Source organism: Mustela nigripes, chromosome 3, assembly GCF_022355385.1.
Source record: "Mustela nigripes isolate SB6536 chromosome 3, MUSNIG.SB6536, whole genome shotgun sequence".
NCBI classification, from domain to species: Eukaryota; Metazoa; Chordata; class Mammalia; order Carnivora; family Mustelidae; genus Mustela; species Mustela nigripes.
Window position 1 is genome coordinate 16,902,655 of NC_081559.1, and position 22,570 is coordinate 16,925,224.

General features: G+C 47.1%; 1 protein-coding gene across 4 annotated transcripts in view; it reads left to right on the forward strand.

Moving 5' to 3' along the window:
• Positions 1-21,817, forward strand: part of NRP2 (neuropilin 2) — a 114,837-nt gene extending 93,020 nt beyond the window's left edge. For 2 of the 4 annotated variants that reach the window (XM_059393294.1, XM_059393295.1), the window contains exons 16-17: positions 16,081-16,131; positions 18,524-21,817. In XM_059393294.1, the coding sequence (XP_059249277.1) occupies positions 16,081-16,131; positions 18,524-18,828 (356 nt within the window). In that variant the 3' untranslated portion in view covers positions 18,829-21,817. Of the gene's footprint in view, positions 1-129; positions 3,659-16,080; positions 16,132-18,523 lie in introns of those variants that run through there. The other 2 variants (XM_059393296.1, XM_059393297.1) reach the window with 1 other exon arrangement.
• The last annotated feature ends 753 nt before the right edge of the window (positions 21,818-22,570 follow it).

Consider the following 22,570-nt stretch of genomic DNA (forward strand, 5'->3'; position numbering starts at 1 on the left):
TTCCCTTGCCCCCTTCCCTATCCACTCCAAAGCATGTATGTGTTTCTTTTTTTTTTTTTTTTTTTAATTAATTTTTGATCCGTCTGCATGCTCTCAGCCTAGCAACACTCTTCTGTGTCTCTCCACCAGGGGGCACCCTCCTACCAGGGACCGAGCCCACAGTGGACACGGTGCCCGTGCAGCCCATCCCAGCCTACTGGTATTACGTAATGGCCGCCGGGGGCGCCGTGCTGGTGCTGGTCTCCGTCGCCCTGGCCCTGGTGCTCCACTACCACCGGTTCCGCTATGCGGCCAAGAAGACCGATCACTCCATCACCTACAAAACCTCCCACTACACCAACGGGGCCCCTCTGGCGGTGGAGCCCACCTTAACCATTAAACTAGAGCAAGACCGCGGCTCGCACTGCTGAGGGCCGAAGCCAAGGACAGCACCCAAAACAAACGGGAAAGACTGCAAACACGTTGCCTCGATTTTGCACTTTTTTCTCCTCGCCTAGTCTCTGTGTGAACTCTCAGACATCTCTCTCTCTCTCTCTCTCTCTGTCTTTCTCTCTCTCTTGGGGCCCAAACCCTGTGAGCTTTTTTTTTTCATCCTGACCATTGTCCTCGGGTTCTTTTTTTTTTTTTTTTTTTTCCTTTTCGTTGTTTCCAAACCAACCACCCCCAACTCTAATGCTGCATCTTGGACTATGAGAAGAGACGCACCCCTCAGCCCTTCACCACTGAAGGCTCAGCTGGTTTTCTTCCCGAGACTGGTTCCCCGTTTCTTCCCCTTGCCTTATCCCCTACCTCCTCTCGGTGGGCAGTCTGCCAGGAGACTGGAGAGGAAACCTGGCTGGGTGTGTTTGTACATAGTATACATTTGCGTGTGAATAGCTGTGTGTGGGGGGGGGGGTGTGGGTGTGAGAGAGAGACTGGTTCATTGTGGGGGGTATTGTGTGGGTGTGTTCAGAGAGGACCCCCTTTAACTCTTGTGTTATTTCTCCGGGGGGTACATGTTACAAGAAAATAATATACTGTACTAGTTTTGTTTACTTGGAGAAGAGACTGAAGCTTTTTGTTGCCTTATCTAGCTCTGGCTGGGTTTCTGTTGGCTACCATTGTCATCTCCGGGTACCTAAAAAGCTAGAGACCGCATGAGATGAAATGTGGCCCCTCCCATCCCTGTCCCCTTCCCAACCCATCTGACCCAAGAGGAAAGTTCCCCCAACGCACTTAGACATGACCCCTGGTCGTGTCTCCTGGAGTCTTTGAAGTAGCAAGAGAGCAGCCATTGGGGGTGTGCGGAACCATCTCTGCTTCCAGCCCTGAAGCAAATCTGTCTCATGTTGCCTTATGAAAGAGAAGCTCATAATGAATGTTTAGCTTTTATCAGTTAAGTCCAATCTTGGAATAAGTCATAAAGAATAACAAATCGGAGACTGGCGTAGGGAAAGCAGTAGTCTGTTTGATGTTGGGAGCAGGAGGTGGCGGAGAGACCACCAGAAGTGTGGTCTCTTAAAAGTCTCCTCACCCCAGAGACGGGGGAGGGGTTATCGTGCCCGAGACTCGGGATGGAATTGAGGAAGAAGGTGAAAAACCATATTCTTTGGTGTTCTGTTGGTCCTTGTAACAGCCTTTGTAAAATATGGGGGGAAAGGGATCCTTTGATTTCCTTTCGTGGTGTTAACGTGTGCCTGAATCTAGAGCCACTAAAACGTAAGACTGTCCACCTGACGTATTTAAATATTTTGAGAATATAAAAAAGTAATCTTTTTTTTTTTTCATGTGTCAATATGCTACCCCTTAAAGTGTTCGTAGCATCTGGCAAATACACCCTCGTAGGCTGGCCTGGCATTTCCAGATGTTGCTGCATCGGGAGAGGATATAATGAAAATAAATCTGTTGCTGCCCATGTGTCTTCTCTAAGCCACGCAGGGGGAGGGATGTTGGAGATAAATTGCCTAGTGATACTGTGCAAAGGATAGACTGGATCATGAAATCCATTTCATTGATAGAAAATGCATATTGTAACGAGACGCTCAGCCCTGGGGGTGTTGATTTCTCCCCTTCCTGCTAGGAATCCACCAGGGAAGGATAAGATTCTCTCCAAAGATGGTTGCCTGGGCTGAAAGCCTCCAGGTACCTTCTGAGAACAAAATATTAATTTTTTTGGCTGCTTGGTAGAGAGAGAGACTTTTAGCATTCTTTCAGAATATACTGGCAGACCTCTCCAGCACACACTCACTTTCGCATCTGGTTTGTTTCATCCTCCCGAAAGAAAGGTGCTCTCCCACTCTTATTCTATTTCAAAGAGCTACTCTGTCTCAACCACAGCAGCCCTGCCAAGAAAAGAAAAGATGAAAGGCTAGAGCCTGAGCTACCTTGAGATTTCAAGTGTCCTACCCCAGCCGAAGATGGAAAAAGAAGCCAGGAGAAAGGGGAGGGGCAAGGGCCCCGCACACCGGGTGATGGATTCCATGCCAGTCACTAAGGGCTTTTTATCTCAGGTGTCCATATCCAGTTGTGCGTTTGGGGCCAGGCATTCCCTTGAAATGATTGACATCCCTATAGGCACCCCATGGAGGCACGGTGTCGGGAAATGACACCTGGAAAATCCAGCCAGTGTAGCAACTGTCTGAGTTATTATATACCCTTGAGGATTTCCCTTCTTTAAAAGAAGATGACAACAGCTTTGTGCATTTGCTGTGTGTTTATCTGATGCCCCGTGTGGCATCATCTTTATGTACACGCCATAGTTGAAAACACGAGACTGCTCAAGTCTGGGACTCCCATGATGCAGTTCAGCTGGGGACGTCACCTCTCTCTATCTCTCTCTCCCCTTCTCTCTCTCTCTCTGGCCCAGCAACTTCCATAGTATTATCCAGGTACTATGCTCCAAGGGCAGCTCTTCTATAAAATCACGCTTCGCAGCTTTAGAAAGCAAAATTCTGTATTTCATAGAGGGAGAAAGGATCACTCTCTTCTAAGAAAAATTGGACAGGTGAATGCATGCTTGCATGTGATTAGAGTTGCTTCTCAGAAGACAAAGAGGTGATAGCAACTATTAAAATATGAATGAATGAATGAATGAATGAATGAATGAATGAATTGAAGGTCTAGCTTGGGCTGGTAATGTTTTTGCCTTAGTAGAGGTTCCCTATCAACAGCTCCAGGAGGGAAACGCTTATCTCTGGGGTAAAAAATAAAAAATAAAATAAAATAAAAAGCCTTCCTTGGTATGCTAATAATTGCTATCCCCCTAATACCTGGTGAAGGCATCAAAAAGAAAAGAAAATCATAGCATTGGCATTGGCAAAACAGGACACTGAAAATAAAGTGAAATTGTCTTTTCCCTTATCCCACATTTTTGGGATTAAAGCCAGAATAAGATAGGAAATCCAATAGTATTTCCAACATTGATACCCCATCTTTAAAAGACCCTGTCTTGAAAAATGAAACTAGCAGGCAAGCAAACACCTGAATAATCGAAAATTACCAAAGAACAACGACAAAACAAGAAAACTTAAAGATTTTTACTTCCTATTCTTATTCCCTCTTCCTAGAACTGTGACATCTCCCGCATTGCTCAGTTGCCTGTGTGTCAAAATAACTTGTGGACATTGGAAACTATTTGAAAATGTATTGTGTGGAATGTAATAAAATGATGATATTTTTATACAAACATCTGGGCTTTTTTTTCCCCTTTTGCCTCGGAGAACAAAGTTGAAATGTAGGCTTTGAACAAACTGATGTTTCCCAAGTTTGCATATCGCCTCCTGAGCTACAGGGCATTGCTGTGGGAGGTAGGTGGGTTTTCTCCTTGAGGCTGAATGCCAGCTTTTTTCTTCTTTCATTTTTATTACTGCTTGTTAGGAGTTTTATCCAACTTGTGCAGCTGAGCCAACTTTTATGATTGCTGTGGGATTTTGCAAAAGTTGCTAAGTGCTAAATTGCTCAGCGTGATTCCACAGAATTTCTCTTGATGGCAAATCCCTGGGGATTGGACTCTCCTTTCAAGGGACCCCAGGGGGAATGGGACCAGGGATGCTGAATCATGTACTCGGCCCTACGGAGACAGATAGCTTCCTTTGGAGAAGAAGCGGCAACATCATAGCGCTCGCCTACCAAATTATTTCTTCCGTGGGGACATGGATCTCCAGTTTATGAGCACTTTCCCAGACAAAATGGGAACGTGTGGCACGTTCAAGGCTCCAAAATCTTCCAGACTTCCTTTTGGAGCAAGTAATAAAGAGAATGACATGATGACAATGAACCTGGAACCATGAAGCTGGGACAGTTTGTAAGAGGAACTTTCTCTAAAAACTTTGAGAGGGGCTTGGGGGGAAACTTACTCAAAAATCCAGATTGTGGTGACATGTATTTTTCTTTAGTTCTCCTTTCTGCGAAGTTAATGATTAGTCATATAAAATATTTCGATCAGTAGGGCTGATAGAAATAGAGCTATCCTGGCTCTTTAATGTTTCTAAAAGGTGATCCAGAAGAAGCCCTAGAAGGCTTTTCCACCAGCCCTGATTTGTGGGGTGTATTAAGAGCATTCTATCAACCCAGGAGCCTTCCTTGGGGGTCCAAGAATGATCCTTAAATGTCCTAAGGAAAGAGACATGTCCAGAAGACCCTATTTCCAGCAGAGTCCTGTTTTTCCGCCTCAAAACCTAGATCCAGGAAGGAGTTGTTTTTTGGTTTTTTTGTTTTTTAACATCTGTAAGCCTGTCCAAGTGGTAGGAAAAGGAAGCAGGATTTGGGTTTTCAAATCTTACAGGAAGCTCCGTTCGCACAGATGGCTCAGTATAAATGTCGCTATCTCTCCTCTGCAGGAGGAAAGAGTAAAATGCCCAAGCATTGTTTGTTACTCTAATGACAAGGCATAATTACCTTTTTATCTAAATAACCCTTGGCTTTCCTTAAAGCCATTTGTTCCCATTAGTAAAAGATCAACAGAAAGCATCTCAAAAGTGCTTATTTCAGGCAAAGACCCAGGCTCAGTCGACATTTTCCAGAGCTCCGGGACCAAATTTGCCAGCCTAAATTAAACTAGCCATCACTTACGCTTCATTAGCGTTACCTATTTGGGAATCACCTTTGAGCATTTCATCGTTGCTCTTCCTGTTTTGGTTCTAGTCCCAAGGCTTATTCTAGAAGTATTCTCTCTTCCCCAAAAGGGCAAAAGACCGTTAGGACTCTAATCTCGGGCGTCAAACACAGCGCTGTTATCACTGTGGTATTTCAGACCGAGCCCAAGCATAAATGTTACAGAAATTGTGTTTCCATGGATCATAAATACCAGATGTCAAGGCCCAGTATGTCTCTTCTGGCTCCTACCTGGCCCTTTATGATGGTTTAAATGTGTGGTCTCGCTGTTGAAGCAAGACATCAGCCTCCCAGCCCAGATCACCCAAGCCTGGCCAATCTGTGGGGGCCCTTTCCCACACCTCTGCTCACTGCCTTTGCAGCTGCTTTACACAAACACTGTGGCCTTTCTATAATCTTCGGTGAAAAGAGTTTCATTTTTAAGTTTTGATTTGTCTGCGTGGCAGGCTACCCATCCGAGCCGGACTGCAGGTCCGTAGGTGCGGCTTCCTTTCTCTCTGTAGTTGTGCACGTCGCTGGGCTCTCACAGCGTAATCTGCCTTTCATCCACTTCAGTGATGGCCCAAAGAAAACACAGAACAAATCCACCCAGAGCAAAAGGAGGGGAGAGAGAGGGGGACGCCAGCCGATGGTCTTACAATTGGCAGGAAAAAGAATCGCCTTACATAAATAAATTAAAAGCTAGAATAGTGTAGGATTTAATTAAGCCTGACAGAGATCAGGCACACTGCAGTACGTCTAGAGGTGAGATCGAATCAGAAACCTGCGCCCTTAAAAGGTGTCAAGCCACATGCCTCAGCCACAGCACGTTTGCCCTAACTGTCGGGGGTGGGGGTCCGTTTGGCCCCAGACCCAAGCCCTGGAGAGACATGAAATCTAGAGAATCACCAAAAAACAAAACCCCACTTAACAGCGTACAACCCCATGGAGAATCTAGGTGCTTCCGGGCCCTAGCCCAGTGGGCAGAAGACCCAGAATCATCCAACTGTCTTCCGGGTAAAGTGATGGTTCTTAGGCTTTGCTATCACTGACCTCCAAGAGCCCCCAAAAAACTAAAGGCGCACAGGTGTTGGACCAAGAAATAGGAAAGACTGAAAAGTCAGCAACGGACATTCTAGAAGCAGACTGGGTGTTGAGTAGGGAAAATCTTGTTTTGGAGGCTTATGACCAGAGTGGTTATTGGTCCTGAAAGAAGTTGCTGGGGAGATTTTAGTGCAATAACTAGCTGGGTTTCTCTCTCTGTGTGTCTTTTTTTAACTTATGAGTTATATACAGCTACATCCTGGAAACATGCTAATAACACAGAAGCAGAAGTCCCTTTCTCTGCTAACCAGTCTCTCTCTCTTCTCCAGAGAGAGTAATCACAATAAACAATTTGAGGTATCTCTTCCCAGGCCTTATTTTGTACCGTCACAGACGTGTATGTTTGTGTCCAGCTATGGGGTTTGGTTGGGTTGGGGTCTGGTTTGTTCTTGCATAAATGGTACCGCAGCATTTCCTCCTTTGTCTGACAGCCTTCTTCCTTTCCTTTAACAAAATCTTGACAATACTTCAGTCTACACGGCCGCACTTACCCCGTCCTTCTTAGCTCTTACGCAACATCCCATATTGTGTCAATGTACCATAGTTTATTAACTGCTCCCCTACTGGTGGGCTGTGTCTAGTTCACTTTTTTCCTATTATAAACAACACCGCGATGAACATCTTTGAGGTTGTCTCTTGGTGCACGCTTCTCTCCGACAGAATTTCTGGGTCAGATGGCGTGCCTAGGTTCGTTTTAAGGGATGCCGCAAATGGTCAAGGCTTACCTTTTATGGTGCACCCATCCCCATGTGCGAGATCGCGGATCTCTAGTGGACATCCTGGGCTCTGTCCCCTGCCACGTCTGCACAGACTGTGGAATCGCTGTGACTATCTCTCTCCTCAGAATTGGGTGGAGGGTTTGCAAAGGAAGACTTGACATAGTTTTAACTGCAGGGAATTTTAATTGTGGGGTTTTTGTTTTCATTTTTCTCAAAACCTGTCCATCTGCGGAGAGCGTGGGCCTGGCTACGGGTGGCAGCTCTCTGGCGCTGCGGCCGCCGGGGCACAGGCGTTCATCCCTTCCCTGGCTCCCGTAGCCAGAACCCTGTTCTCCATGATTAATGAGTTCCCCTTGGTTTCTTCAAAGAGGGACTGTGCTGTGCCTTGCTCTTATTTATTTATGTTTTCTACTAAAAAATTCATGTAAAAAACATCCTTTAAGGTCAGTGCACCGTATTGTGCTGCAGACTAAAACATTCCAGCCGCCACAAGCAGGCCCACGTGCCAACAGAGAGCCTCCTGGCCTTGGGGCCATAGGACCAAAGCCCCCGCCCTCGCCCTGAGTGGAGCAGGCATTCTGGGCCAAAAGGTGGTGTCTGCCTTTCTTCCAAGGAGGTTTGGGGCTGATGTGACCCAAGGAAAGTCACCAGGAGGGAAGTGGTTCTCCAGTAGGAGGTTTATATAGGCAGGCAAGCTGCTGACCCCAAATGGCTCCAGCAAGGAGGGACAAGTGGAAGAGAAGCCAAGGGGTCTGTTTGTTCAAAACACCATTTCTTCCAAGAGTGCCACCCTGATTTCTACTAGGCACTAAGACAAAGGGTTTTCATAATAGGGCTTTGCCTCTGAGCATATCGGACACTGTCTACTGCCATATATGGTTTTATGGGCTTTTTTCTCTGACCTGCCAAAAAATCCAGGACTTCTGCCTCTGGGCATGGGGTTCATGTGAATAACTCAGGGTGGCTAGGGAAAGAGAGCCGCGTGAGCAGGAGGTATGGCTGAGCTAGAGATGCGTCACTGCAAACACAGGCGCGTGCACACACGCCTTGTTTTGTCGTCTGATTGTGCAGAATTAAACTCTTCAAGATCATCAACTAACATACCCCTAAGCAAGGGCTCCCATCCAGAACGGGAATGATAGGATACCATGTCTCGGCTTTCAGCAAGCACACTTTGTCAGGCAGCGGGACTCCATTACCACGACGCCTGGACCGGAGTTCTCGGACTTGCTAGAGAGCAGCCAGCTGCAGTAATGATGAGGGAGAGAAAGCTTTGAGCCAGAGGTGGCCTTGACCAAAGTCCTATTCTCAGCCAGGCTGCTGGTTACTGAGGCTGCATTTCAGCAGACGGTTAAAGAGCCATTTTGTCCCTTGGTGTTTCCTCACTGCCACCAAGGGGCTGGGACAAGGGGTATGAGGACCTCAGGGGCCCGTGTGGACATCCCCATGGCTCACTGCTCCTCATGGGCCGTTCTGGCAACTGGCCCTGGGGGGGGGGGGGCGGTGAGCATTAGGACCTAGACAGGGGCTGATATGGGTTTCAAAGCAGCTCCCCCCTCGACCCCCCACCCCAGGGAACCTCATCAGCCTTGGCCAACTGTAGGCCACGAGGGTAAGCTCAATAATGGTGTTCATGGGAAGTCCAGGCCCACAGCGCTGTGATCACTGTCTGGCTTGGCAACTCCCGACAGGGCCTCTTTCCCCGACCAGGACCTGTCTCCCCCCGTCCCCCGCCTTTGTGCCAGATATTGGTCGTCGTCCACTTCCACCTCCCCTCTCTCCATCGTCCCCCTCTCTTGGGGGCCCCTTCTCCTCTCCTCTGTCAGTCTCATACCATTACCAAGCCCCTTCCCAGAAAAGCATGGGGCAGATTCCCTCAAACAAAAGCTCGAGGGGCAGCTTTCCTCCAAGGAGTTGCGTTCTTACTGGAGACCAAATTATTCTCTTACGTGATAATTACAGTCCCTGGTCACCCGCAGGCTGCTGGGGGCGATCACCCCCTGAATGGGTAGAGAGAGGTGATTTTATGGAACCGCTAACATCTGCTCACAGAGTTGTTCATTCTTATGTTCTGAGGAAGAGCCCAGCTTTTACGTATAGCAAACTGCCCTGGTGGGATACATAAGGTGTTCTTTTCCGGGACTTACAAAATACGAAGGGAAGCTTTAAGAAGACATCTTCTGTCACACGGGGAGTGAATGCAGCTTTGTTTCTTCAGTTCCATGCTTTCACTCACCCAGGTCATAGGGAACTACGCCCCCTGAGGGCTGTTCCCAGGATGCACCTCTCCTGAGGGTCAGGACAGGAGGACAGGAGAAATGTCAAAGCCCACTGGGGGAGCTCTTTGAAAGGTAAAAATGTAAGACTTTTTTTTTTTTTTTAAAGATTTTATTTATTTATTTGACAGAGAGAGAGATCACAAATAGGCAGAGAGACAGACAGAGAGAGAGATGAGGAGAAGCAGGCTCCCTGCTGAGCAGAGAGCCCAAGGCGGGACTGGATCCCAGGCCCCTGGGATCATGACCTGAGCCGAAGGCAGAGGCTTAACCCACTGAACCACCCAGGCGCCCCAAAAATGTAAGACTTTTATCTCAGGGGAAAAAAAAAAAAAAGACTGGGGAGGAACGTCTCTACCTTGAAGTTTTATGGTTTCCTCGCCTTCCCACTCTAAGAAGGTCACCAACAAAAGAAGAACCTCTTTCTTGTTGATGTATCTGCTTAGAGTCATGAAGAATATCTCTGATTTTTCCAAGACCTAGGGTGGAGAGGTTCCAGAATTTTCCTCTGTCCCCATAGCCGGGTTTTTCCAGCCTGCACAATGGTGAATCCCATCTTCATTGCTAAATATTTCTCTGGCTGCATTTTTCTTATTTTCACACCACTGTTGGGGCTCAGTGGAGCCACTCTGGCCTCAGCTGCTCATCCGCCTCCACACTTGAAAATATTATTAGGTGATTTCACAGCCTTCTCATGTGCAGTTGGTATTTCAATCCTTTTTAGTGTTTTCTCCTAGTTATTCGACTAAAAATAATTTTTTAAAAAATGGCTAAAGTCAAATTCAGACTCTGGATATCTCAAAGCGAGGCCCCCGTGTTTTCCAGCTTGAAACCATTTGAAAACTCCAAAAGATATTTTTTTCCATGACTTTGCATATAGTTGGCTATCAGCCCAAGAGAGATAAAAACCCATGATAAAGGATCTTCTGGTGATGTTTCTAAACTGAAGCCAAACCCAGCAAGGGATAAATGGCTCTCGAGTACCCTGACTCCCTAATGGAGGAGCTTTGGCAAAGTTTTCATCAACATCTGAACCCCTGGCTCCTTGGAGCAACTGGGGATGAACAACTGAATTAGGGAAATTAAGTGCGGTGGGGTGAGGGGAGCAGCAGCCAATACCAAATGTTAAACTGAATTAAGCACTTCGAAAGGCCAAGAAATATCTCCTAGTCCTTCATGGCTTCTCATTTATTTCAGTCTCCGTGTTATATCTCCTGCTGGGATCAAAACAAAATGGCTGAGAGAATTTTCCGAGGACGACTCCCATCGGAACAGCCCAGTGATTTAGCTGGCTCGGGGGCTTCAAGAACTTGGAATCAAATTCAGCAAGGGTTCTAAGTAGCCAAGAGCTTATCCCCCATAAATCACAGCCCCAAACAAGGTGTCGAAAATGTGGCTTGCTCACTTCACTGCTGATTTGTTCAGTGACTTACTGCATTTTTCGGCCCGCCTTCCTCAATTTCTTCCTCTTTAAAGTGGGGGCGATGACACCTGTACCTGTGAAAATGAATGATTGCGATGATCTCTTGTGTGTAAGAGATTCTTCCATCCTTGCTTTAAAGGCCGGGTGCAGTTTGGTGGGTTAAGCGGCCCTGTGAAGGCTGGTTTTATCAGTCTGGTGTCAGTTGAGGTGGAGGCTTAATACTTGGCGCACAGTTTACCCTCTTACTTCTTGATTGCCTGTTAGCAGGGCTGGTTTCTAGGGCAAATGAGCAAGTATCGAAAACGGGACCTTATGGCTTCCCCTTTACCTGTCCTTTTCGTGGTCTTCTCTTTCCACACACATCTAAGATGGCTGCCTTCAGGGAGCAAGGACCCAGGAGAAGGCAGACCTGGGGGGAAGACTGGGGCAGTGAGTAATGTGGGACCCTTTTCTGTGGAGTCACGTGGTCTAGTTCAACCAGCAGCCTCTTGAGAGAGCCCTCATCTGAAAGGCCCGCTGACCTTTCTCATTTTCTTCTCATAAGTCATAGAATTCTAGAACAGGGGAGAACGCCAATGGTTACTTGACGGAGGAGCAAACTGAGACTCAGAGGGTCTCACCCAGGCTCTCACACCTGGGGCGGGTCACCGAACTCAGACGAGAAGTAGGCAGCCTGTTCCCAGTGCAGTCAGTGCTCCTCCATAGCCCATGGGGCTTCCCCTCAGATACAGAGCAGAGCTGACCCCCCGCCAGGCAGACCTGTCATCGGCTTCAACCAGGCCTCTCGATCCACGGCTTGGAGTTGGCGTGGAAGGGACTCTTCATAGAAAACCAGCGTGTTGGTATCCTGAAGTGATCTACATTCAAGCGACCCGGGAATGGGCTGTCATAGATCATTTATCTGAAAAGAAACAGTGGTTTGGGGTCGACTTATCCCTCCCCTAGCTATCTCGTGAAGCTCCTTTTACGATGCAGAAAGTGAACAGAACAACATCAATGCCAATACCCTGGCAGGAGACCATAGCTTAGCAGAAGTGGTGAAAGTGAAGGTGGAAAACAGTCTCTGACCCCAAAAAACCTTCATTTAAGAGGGAAAAAAAATGGAAGAAAGTGAGGGAAAGAGGAAGATAAATAAAGCGTGTGTCCGTGTACATATGTGCACACAAGACGGGGAAGGAAGACCGAGAGAGAGCGCCCTGGTGGGGAATTCCCCGACAGCAGGTTGGCGTGTTGGTGTTTCCCCTGCATAGCGTGTGTGGTCTGACCAGGCAGCATTCCAGACCCCACAGGGAAAAACACCTCTCCTTAGAGTGGGTTCGGTTTGTGACCAGGTATGGCTGTTCAACCCTTCGTGCCATAATGTTGCAGTTTACTGACAAGGGCACTTGAAAATCTGTGACTCTTCTAGGGCGGAGGGAGTTTCTGAAACAGTGAGTGGATGTTCTCGTAACAAGCCCCTGCAGACCTCTTGCCCTGAAAAATAAGAACCAGAGGAGATGGGGGAGACCTTGAATCACTCTTCACTGTACACCTAACCCACTTCTTGGTGGTGCTAAGGAAAGGGGCTCCTGGGGAAGTGGGATTCTGCAGCCAAGGCTTCCATCACAATATGAAAACAACCAGATTTTGTTGCATTGCATTGTTTTTTAAGGGATGGCTACTCTGATCACTTGATTACTTAAAACTCTTAATGGAACTCCGTTCCAGCCCTGCATGAGTTCACTTCTTCCTTTCCATGTGCTGGTTCACAGCAGCTGGTCAGGAGGAAGAGCAGAGACCTGACTCTCGAGAAGGGAAATCCAGGTGGAAGATTTGTAGCCAGACATGGCAATCTCTTTGAATTCCTTAATGGATCAGATAATAGTGAATTCAAGCCCAAACCAGGGGATCTGTATAGGAGTGAAAAGGCTCAGGCACCATGTTTGAAACCATCCCTATACATCCGATAAAGGAGCTAGAACTCCCCAGACCCCACCTCGCAGCAGCCTCAGTTCCAAAGCATTCTCCTCTCCGCTCGCATGTTTTCCTTCCAGGCAGTGGTCCAGCCTCATGTGTCTGACCCCCACCCCTGACGCCAGCAGCACTTGGAGTCCCCTCTACAATGCCCCGATTTCTTTTCTGCTGTTCTGGCATGGATGGGTTTTTTCTTCCCAACCATGCTAAAGGGTCTTGATTGTAGACACGTCCCATACTTCTTCATTCTTCAAAGTCCTTGGTGCAGTTCCTCGGCACCTTGTAAATCCTTTTTATAAGTGATGCTTGGTTGATTGGTTGGTGAATGAAGACCGCCCTTGGAAGAACGAGGTAAATCAGCCTTCCTCCTCTGAGTAATGCCTATCAGGGAAGACATGAGCCTCAAATTTCAAATCCTATTTTCACATTCAGGAGAAGTCCTCCTGGGTTCCCATAAGGTAGTGAGCCGATGATGCAGGCCAACAGTCAGAGAGTGTAGCCAGTCAACTAGGGTCCGTTACTACCCTGTTAGAATAGGGTAGTGATGATATGGTGGTAATCGCACTGTCCTGCCTACGCCCAAAGAACTCGCGGGCAGACCTGGGTGGGGGTGGGAGGCCTCCACTGTCCCCAACACCGTACTGAGAGTCCGAATTCAGGCTTTGGAGTCAAACTGGCCTGAGAATGAGTCCACAAGGGGTCCCAGAGGAAATAAGGTTATGGGAGAACAAAGGTTGAAAGTTGAAGTCGTGTGGGTGGTAAGATTCATTCCTGATCTGTGTTAGCCTATAGGCGTGGCCCATTCCGCTCTCCCTCACCCATCTCCCGCCCACAGACACACCCACCCATTGAACCAGAGTCCTGGAAGGTCCTCTCCAAGTTTGTCCTTTACAAAAAAGAAAAAATACAATTCAATTCTGAGTCCTGGCTCCTACATGCTTTGGCTGTCTTTTGCTCTCAGGACAGGGCTGCCTCCCCTCTGGGCCTTGAGCTCACCATTTCTCCCTCTTCTCTATCCCTGCCTTTTCTAGCTAGAACTACAGGGACCTGGTGGGACGGGCACACTTCTTGCTGCCAACATCCTGAGGAATCGGGTTCAGTTTTACCTACTGGGCTTAACAGAAAAGGAAAGTGGCCTGTGAAGAGCAAAGGGGATTTTAAGAAAGAAAGCCCTTAATCAAACACAGATATCAAGAATAATAGCAAGGGGACTAGAGAAAATTGCTATCAAAGTAAATTGCTTTTTGTACAAATGTTCCCTTTATTTGGATTTTCCCCAGTGTGCCATTCTTTCTTGAAGGCTTGGTGAACAGATGCGCTTTTGAAAATGTTGATTAACTTATCCTTTTGTCGACCCCTTCCAACTCACCTAAGCTCCTGGGAACAGTGATTATACAAAAAGCCAAGTCAAGCCTCTACAGTGTTCTTCTTCACCTTGAGTAGCCTTTGATTCTCCAGATGCAGAAATCTCGGCCACATCTGGGCAATCAATTTCAGAGAACCTTAGAAATGGACCAGTTCTTGCGAGGTCATCTCATCCAGTCCTCTTGTCTCCAGAGACGAGAGGCTGTGATCTCCTAGGGTGAAATGTTCTCATACGCATTATCATCCTTTTACCCTTTTTCCTTCAAGATCAATGCCACACACATCCCTTTCCAGCCATGATCAATAGTGTCCTAAGAGTTCTTCCCTGAGGGTGTGCCGTGGAGGAAAATGGCATTCTAGCCTCCAAGAATCTGTCACTTCTTTGGCAAAGACCAAATCCCTAAAAGCAAGAACAGGCTTTGGCCCAAAAGTCACTGGCAAGAGCCCCACAGTTTTTGTGCTAGGCTGATTCCCATATTCTTATCCAGTGTTCTGCATCTTTTAACCGTGAAGGTGTTGAGATGTGAGCATCCCGTCAAAACAATTAATTGTTGGAAATGTGATGGGTTTTGTCCATGTGTGTTTGTTTGTTTCATAAGGTTAAAAAAAAAAATCTCTAGGTTGATTTTCACAAGCTCGGTTTGGTCCGTATGACAGACGCCACCTGCCTCTTGTTGATTCATACTCACATCTTCATTCCAAGGAAACAGCCTGTGTCATAGGGGTCTGGAGAATAATGCAGGGGATGGGCATTGAGGTGGGGAAGCTGGCGTGACCCGCAGGTGCCAATTGCTGTGTGTAAACATGCCAGAAATCGGCTGGATTTATGGCGAATCAGTGCCACGTGGCGTTGATCCTTTCAAGCGGGGTCTTGGCAAGTTGTTTTGTTGCGTCCCTTGCTGGCAACCAGGGGGATCAAAATGTGCTTTAGCACTTTGGCCAGGAATGAGGAAGACTTCTATCTAAAAACATGTTAAAAAACACAGCCTCAGGGAAAAGACTGAACTTTGAGAGTGGCAGTGATAGATCAATCCTCTTTTCAGGTCAATGTCAGGTAGATCTTCTCTGAGAAGTGCTGATGAGGGAAAAGTTCAGGCAGGTCTGAAGTTCTTCTCCCCTCCCCCTCTTGTTGATAGTTTTAGCTGTCTGGGATTTGGTTTGGCTTAAGCCTGGATTTTGGGATATCAGTTTATAGTGCTGACCTCAAGGTTGCTCACCTGACTTGGGGTTCAGTCAAACTCCTAAATGACCCGCACACTCACTGGCACCATCTTGAGCGGACAGCCAGAGCAGACATAATTAACTAGTGAGAAAGAAATGAAAAATCAGCACATACCTAATTCTCTTTTTTTGATGTTTTACCATTTTAGACAGGTAATTTTCATTGGCTCTGATTTCTATAAGATGGACAGCATACTGAACAGAGAGACTGTCTTTCTCACCTCCCCCCCCCCAAAAAAATTATCATAAAAAAAGAAAAGATAGACAGCAATAATACTGGAGAAAATTCACAGTAAATTAACTTAGCTCTATTCAAGCCCAGGTTAGTCAGATTGGATGGCCATGTTTGACCTATTCTAAGCCATAAAGAAAGCCAGTGGGAAAAGGAGACGGAGATGGAAAGACAAGAGAGATCAGCGCAGGTACGTGGAGGTGGTTAGGCACCGGGACATTCTTTTCAGTTCTACTTCTGCCTTAAAACATAAGATGATGAAATGTGACTTTGTTAAATTACCATACGTTTATTTGACATCCAGGAGAGAAAGACCCTCATCATATATGTCTACTTAATGCATGCATATGAGAAGGGTCAGTTAGACTAAATAAACATTACAGTAATGGCCAGGGATGATGGGCATGCTGTCCAGGCCGCCTTGGATAAATGCAGACCTATACTGGCAATGCAGTCATTACAATACAAGTGAGAACTTTCTTGGCGCTAAAGACCTTTTTTGTTTCTGTTCTTCTGGTTGCTGCTGGAAATAAAGACAAATCTTTTGAAGGGGAAAGAATCCCAGCAATGTACATACTCAATGTTCTAGAAGCAGATGTGACTGTTTAGCTGCCTACTGTACAGGCAGTCATTCTGAGAAAGGTTGCATCTCTGTCTGTTGGCCATGGTGATAGAACTCATTATAACTTGATTTGTTTGTTTTCTTTTTCATTATAGTGGACATTCCAGAAATACACGGGAGAGAAGGCTATGAAGATGAAATTGATGGTGAGTATTGCTATGATTTAGCAGATATCATGAAATTCAAGTTTGGTTATAAAGACGTCAACAAAAGTAATGCCCGGGTTATTGGAAGGCCAGAATTTAGAACTACCAGTTAGAAATATAAGTGAAAAGAATCCAGAGAGGAATGAAGAAACCATCAATTGCTTTGTCAAGGTCAAATTTAGAAATTTAGAAAGTTTATTGAGTTCCCTCCCTCTGTCTAATCTGAAACAGGTCCCCTACTTAAGGCAACTTTCGACACTGATGGACTTCAAATCTGGATAAACCCTGTAGAAGTAAAAGCCAGGTTTCCCTATATGTGTTGCTGCTTGAACCCATTGACCTCTTCCCAAAAAAGGACTTGAGTAAATGAGTATACATGTGAATATTCTCCTAGGCTTTCTGTGGTTTCCTGTTCCCTGGCTTGAGGGGAGCCTTTCTCACACTATCCAAGACTCCAAGTAGGGCCCACTGCAAGATTTAGGTTTCCTTTCTGCAATGCCCATCCTGTGTTTTCATACTTATTAGGAGCTCTACTCTCCCACTTCAAATGCTCATACTTCAGGGAGCTGAAGGAAGGCCCCTGACTGGACAGCCGCCGAGCAAACATGCAGATATCATTTCTCCCCTCGACTCAGAGCAGCATGGGTCTCTCTGGGTGCCAGAGCTGATCTCCAAGAGAGATCACCACGGTTTCCCTCAAAGAACAGCTTTAGACCAAGATTGATGCTTTTAAGAAGAGCAGTTTATAGAACAGCTGCTTTTAACCCAACCTTAATCAAACACTTCAAGTGTAGTTATAGAAACAGCGTGACTAACCCAAACAGCACCTTGTTAACTCAATGCAGATTCTCCCTGCAAAACCCATCAAGCACTCCTTTTATGGGCAAAGCTGGGGAACTGGCCTGGAAGGAGAGGCTGCAGCCGGTCAAACAGCCGAGGCTCTATGATGGGTACAGAGAGTAGGGCCCAAGGGTGCAGAAAGCCCAAGTCCTATTCCTAGTTTCACTGCCTTCTAAATCCGAGACCTTGAGGGAGTTACCTGGCCACCTAATTTCTTTCTTTCTTTTTTTTTTTTTAAGATTTATTTATTTATTTATTTGACAGACAGAGATTACAAGTAGACAGAGAGACAGGCAGAGAGAGAGAGGAAGGGAAGCAAGCTCCCTGTTGAGCAGAGAGCCCGATGGGGGGCTCGATCCCAGGACCCTGGGATCATGACCTGAGCTGAAGGCAGAGGCTTTAACCCACTGAGCCACCCAGGCACCCCAGCCACCTAATTTCTTTAAAAAAAAAAAAAAAAAAAAACCCTGAGTTTCTTCATCTATTAAAAAAAAAAGATTATAATAGTACCCTGCCTTCTTCATGGGATTATTAGGAAATGAGCTGTGGATGTGGTCATGCATTGGCCATGTGATGGAAACCTAAGTATATTCGTCTGCTAGGGCTGCCATGTAAAGTGCCGCAAACTGGGTGTCATAAACAACAGAAACATATTTTCTCACCATTCTGGAGACTAGAAGTCCCAGATCAAGGTGTCAGTAGGGTGGTTTCCTTGTGAGGACTGTGAGGCTTGTAGATGGTTATCCCCGTGTTTTCAAGGTAATCTCCCATCTGTGTCTGTCTCCAGATTTCCCGTTTTAATACAGACACATCCGTATGGGGTTAGGGTCCACCTGAATGAGCTCACTCTAAGTTGATTATTTCTATAAAGATCCTATCTCCAAATCAGGTCACATTCTGAGGTCCTAGGGTCTAGAACTGCAACCTAGGAACCTCGGGGTTCATAATTCAACCCACAACAGTTAGGTAAGGTGTATGCCAAGTGAGGTGTGGTGGTTGGAAAAATTTTGCCGCTTGGACGACCGGGAAGGCTACCTTGGGAAACTCGCATGTAAAAATAGTCTCAGCCTGTCCTTCGGTTTCAGTCGATACCAGTGGAAGTGGGAGGTGAGGTAGCAAAGAAAGAAGTGTACCCAGAACGCAGGATCACCCCAGAGCTCCAAAGGCCCCCTGAAGTTTCTGTCCATATCCCGAACTTACCTAGTAGGAGTCAAATTATTTAAATATCAAATATTTAGGTCACACTAGGTATGTGCTGGACACCAAGGACTTTACCGATATTAATTCATTTAATTCTCCTAGCAACCCAGTGATGTAGACTTAACAGTACCCCCGGTTTATAGAGGAGAGGACAGAGGCAGAGAGGGGTTAAGTAACGTGTGCCCAAAGCCTCGCAGGCAGGATATGATGATCCTGGGCTCTGACACCAGGCAGCGTAGTTCTGGAGTCCCCTTGCTCGTCCTCGTGCTCCGAAGACCCTGTGAACGGGGCTGGGGAGGCTCCGTTACTGAAGGGGCAGCTCCCACAATCTCCCGTGTGCTTTATGTCACAGATGAGTACGAGGTGGACTGGAGCAACTCTTCTTCCCCGACCTCAGGGTCCGGCGCCCCTTCGGCCGACAAAGAGAAGAGCTGGCTTTACACGCTGGATCCTATCCTCATCACCATCATCGCCATGAGCTCCCTGGGCGTCCTCCTGGGGGCCACGTGTGCGGGGCTTCTGCTCTACTGCACCTGCTCCTACTCGGGGCTCAGCTCCCGCAGCTGCACCACCCTGGAGAACTACAACTTCGAGCTCTACGACGGCCTCAAGCACAAGGTCAAGATGAACCACCAGAAGTGCTGCTCCGAAGCGTGACGGATTGCACCCAAATCACATCTGACGTTTCATTCCAGCAAGAGGGGCTAGCGGAGATTACATTTTTTTTGTCCTTTCGGAAACTGAATGCCATAATCTCGATCAAACCGATCCAGAATACCGAAGGTGTGGACAGAACAGACAGACCAGTCGATGGGGGCGGGGAGATTGCGGCCGCGCAGGGGGGCCAGGACCCACCTGAGAGCGCCGTGGCGGAGTCGCGTTGCTGGGACTAAGACGGGAGCTCATCTCTTTGGGGTCACAGTTGTATTTCGTTTGTGAGTTTGTTATGATTATTATATTTTATTTCTTTGGTCTGTGAGCAACTCCAAGAGGCAGAAGAGGAGGACTTTTCTAGGATGGAAGCAGAATAGTGGTCAGTGGTACTCTGTTCTCTCGTTCTAATCAGCACTTGAAAAGCAAAAGGTCTTTTCAGACTGTTCATCTTTAGGGGAAAAAAAAAAAAAGCCGTCCAACTTACCCTGTCCTCTGATCGTCTTATGACTTCCGGGATTTGCTGTGGTGTAGGTCCTGCCAGCCAACCCTACAGGCTGCCATTTCCAGTCCTAGCATTTAAGTAGGATGTTGTTGCCTTTAACTTTTTTTATCCAGGGGAAAATTGCCATTTTAGGGTCAGCGTGAATAGCTCTTTCTTATATGAGATTTAAAACAAGCCGGAAAGGAAACTTCACACGTCAAAATCCACAGAAGCATCTCCATGTTAGAAGCGGACAAGCCTTAACGTGCTTCGTGACTAGGAGCCATTCATTAAATCTAGACCCAGAATTTGTGGCTGTGAGGCTACTTCGAGGGGCCTCTGGTGGTGGTTTTGCGTTTTTCTTTTGCGTCCTCCTTGTTCTTCAAAAACATCCACGTATACACACACATGCACGCGCGCGCGCACACATCGTCAGGTGTCTACTCCCCAAGGCATAGCACTGGTCGCTGTCCTCAGAGATGGAGGCTGGAGGCAAACACGGGCTGTTAGGACGTTTTCTCCACTGGTGAGATGTCACGAGACGGAAAGGAGAACAGTGGAGAAGGAAAAAAGAGTCCAGCCTCTGTGATGGTGTCATGGCAAAGCCTAAACAGGCTCTACGGAGGCATTTGGATGAATTCGTCTCTTTGATAGGCTAGTAAACACTGAGTTCTCCTCGGGGTTATAGCCCCACGTCAGCGTTTCAGGAGAGTCAGGTAGGATGTATGCGAGCTGATCTGAACCAGAAATGCGCAAGTACTATGGACCAAAACACTAACAACACGGCTTCTACTCCAGAGAGACCTGTGTTCTTACACACACACACACGCACATACACACACACACACACACACACACACACACACAATTTATGTGTTTTTTATTAAGTGCCTTGAAACAATGAAAAAAAAAACCTGTATTTTCCCTCTATGTAGAAATCAGTGAATATCATAAAAGTAAGGCATTCCTTCTTTCCGAACCCCCGTGACTCCACTGCCAGTTCCCCCGGCTCACTGCTGATCCTACGAGTGGATTGAGCCCTGCTGCCTGAGAGGTAGTCATGGCCCTCGATGACTCTCATCTACTCTAGGAGGGGAGGCATCAAACTGTGAAGGATAAGATTGTCCGCGCCAAGATCCAAATCTCGATTTTGTAGTCATGCCTCAAGATCGCCTGTGTGCTGGAAATACATTTGAAACCCAGCCAGTATGCCCAGCCCATTGCTTATCAGTGGTAAACGGTCAGACCATTTTTGCTGCTGTGGTCACCCACGATTTCATTTGTCTCGTACCCATGTGAAAGGAAAAGGGTGAGTGGGACCGGCGGGTTCCTTCAATGCGAACATATGGAAATGCTAGTTCAAATGGTAACGTCACAGTGTTTTGTTTGCGGAGAGGGAGAGTCCGAACCGACAGCTATTTATTCATATGTGTGTGTGTCTTTGCAAGCCTTTGAGTTCTCTGTATCTACTGTGTATGTGAATGGTCACGTGGGACTCCGTGATGTTGTTGTGACTTTGACCTAGGGCCCGAGTGTAACTGCTGATCTCGGCACTTGTTGGCACAGTGGTAGTTAGAGTGAAAAGTAAAGCTGTCAAGCCCACGGGCTTAGCTCTAGGACCCCCCCAAGCTGGGCATGCAGCAGAAAGCAGTTCTTAACGCTTTGTCGAAAGCAAGTTTTTTATTAGCCTACCTTCCTCTTCGCCTTCCCACGTAGCTCAGTGTTCAGGAAGCTAGCAAGTCCTAGGGATTTCCAGAAGTTGCCTGCAGAAGAAGAGAAGTTCAAAAGCCTACCTTGGGGGTCCTGGCCCTCTCAGGCTCTGTGGGTCCTTATACAGTGCCCCCAAAGACCAGCCCTGTCTTCAGCCTGCAGCTGGCCTCTAAGTTACGCACAAGCCAACCTACATCCCCCCGACGGTCCGCCATCCATTCTCACCATTGGCTTGTTTGGAGCCCCGGGTGGGCCCTGCTACACAAAAGCAAGCCACCCAGGGCTACGTGTAGATACCTCACCAACACTGGAGGCTGGTCCTTTGTAAGACAGAACGACAGTGGGGTCTGGTCCCAACTCGGGTGCCCTGGTGCATTTGTTGTCTCTCTCTGCAGGTAAACTAGCTGACCCGTCCCCTTGAGTCATTCCCTTTGGGAAACCCAATTCACAGTATTGATCTCCTTTTTTGCCTTGTACTGAATGACACATTACCTCCAGGCTCTCCCGGACTAGGCAGTCCACAAGGCCACGGGGTTGCTTTCTCTCTTCGGTGGGGATGGGCCGTTGACAGGGATGAGGGTCCGAGGAGTGAGCACGAATGCAAGAAAGCGGAAGATGAACTTTTCCAGGGTTTGCAGTTAAAGGTGTTCGACCATTCGCCGGCTGAGCCAGATCGCGGGAACTTGAGAGCTTTTACTGTGATTCTTCAATGTAAAAAATAAAACAACAAGGTCAAACTGTGTTTATATGATTTGTATAAAGTCTTTTTAAGATTGCTATTTAAATAAACATTATACCAGAGATATGTATCTGCATGTTTTTTGTTGGAGGCGGAGAGTCTTGGGTTTAGGGTGACCGTCCCAGTTTGCCTTGGGTGTTCGCTCTGAAAATCCCTGGAAACCCCTCCAGCCCAGCCAAACCAGGATGGTTGGTCATTCTCCTGGGGCAATGTTTCTTAACCTTTCTTACGAAGTTAGGTTGATTGGTTGGCTGGCTTCTTATAAAATGAAAATAGGGTGGGCTGGGGGATTGGGCCATCCGACCAAGGGGGCTCCTTTAACTCAAAGACTTGCCGACAGATTTCGGAGACCGTCATCCTTGTAAACGCTCTTCCTCCCAAGACGCCGCCAATATCCTGCAACTTCTGACTCTTCGCTGCTTCCTTCCTGTGCAAACATGTAGCTATCGATATCTATGGTGATTCTAAGGTCTGTGGCGGTGCTTCTCGAAGTGTGCTCCCGGGACCAGTGGCTTAGCATCACTTGGGAACTTGTCTGAGGTGTACATTCTTGGGCTCTGCTCCAGATCTACTGAATCAAAAACTCTGGGAGGAGGACCTAGTGATCTGTGTTTTAACCAGTCTTCCCGGGGCTTCTGGTATTCTTTCAAGTTCAAGAACCTGTGGTCTGGGAGAAAGGAAAAGTAGCCCGGCCTCGAGAAACCGTTAGGGGTCTTTTCACCTGTGGGTTTTTGGATTTGAAACAAACTAGACTTTTTTTTTTTAATATTTTATTTATTTATTTGACAGAGAGAGATTACAAGTAGGTAGAGAGG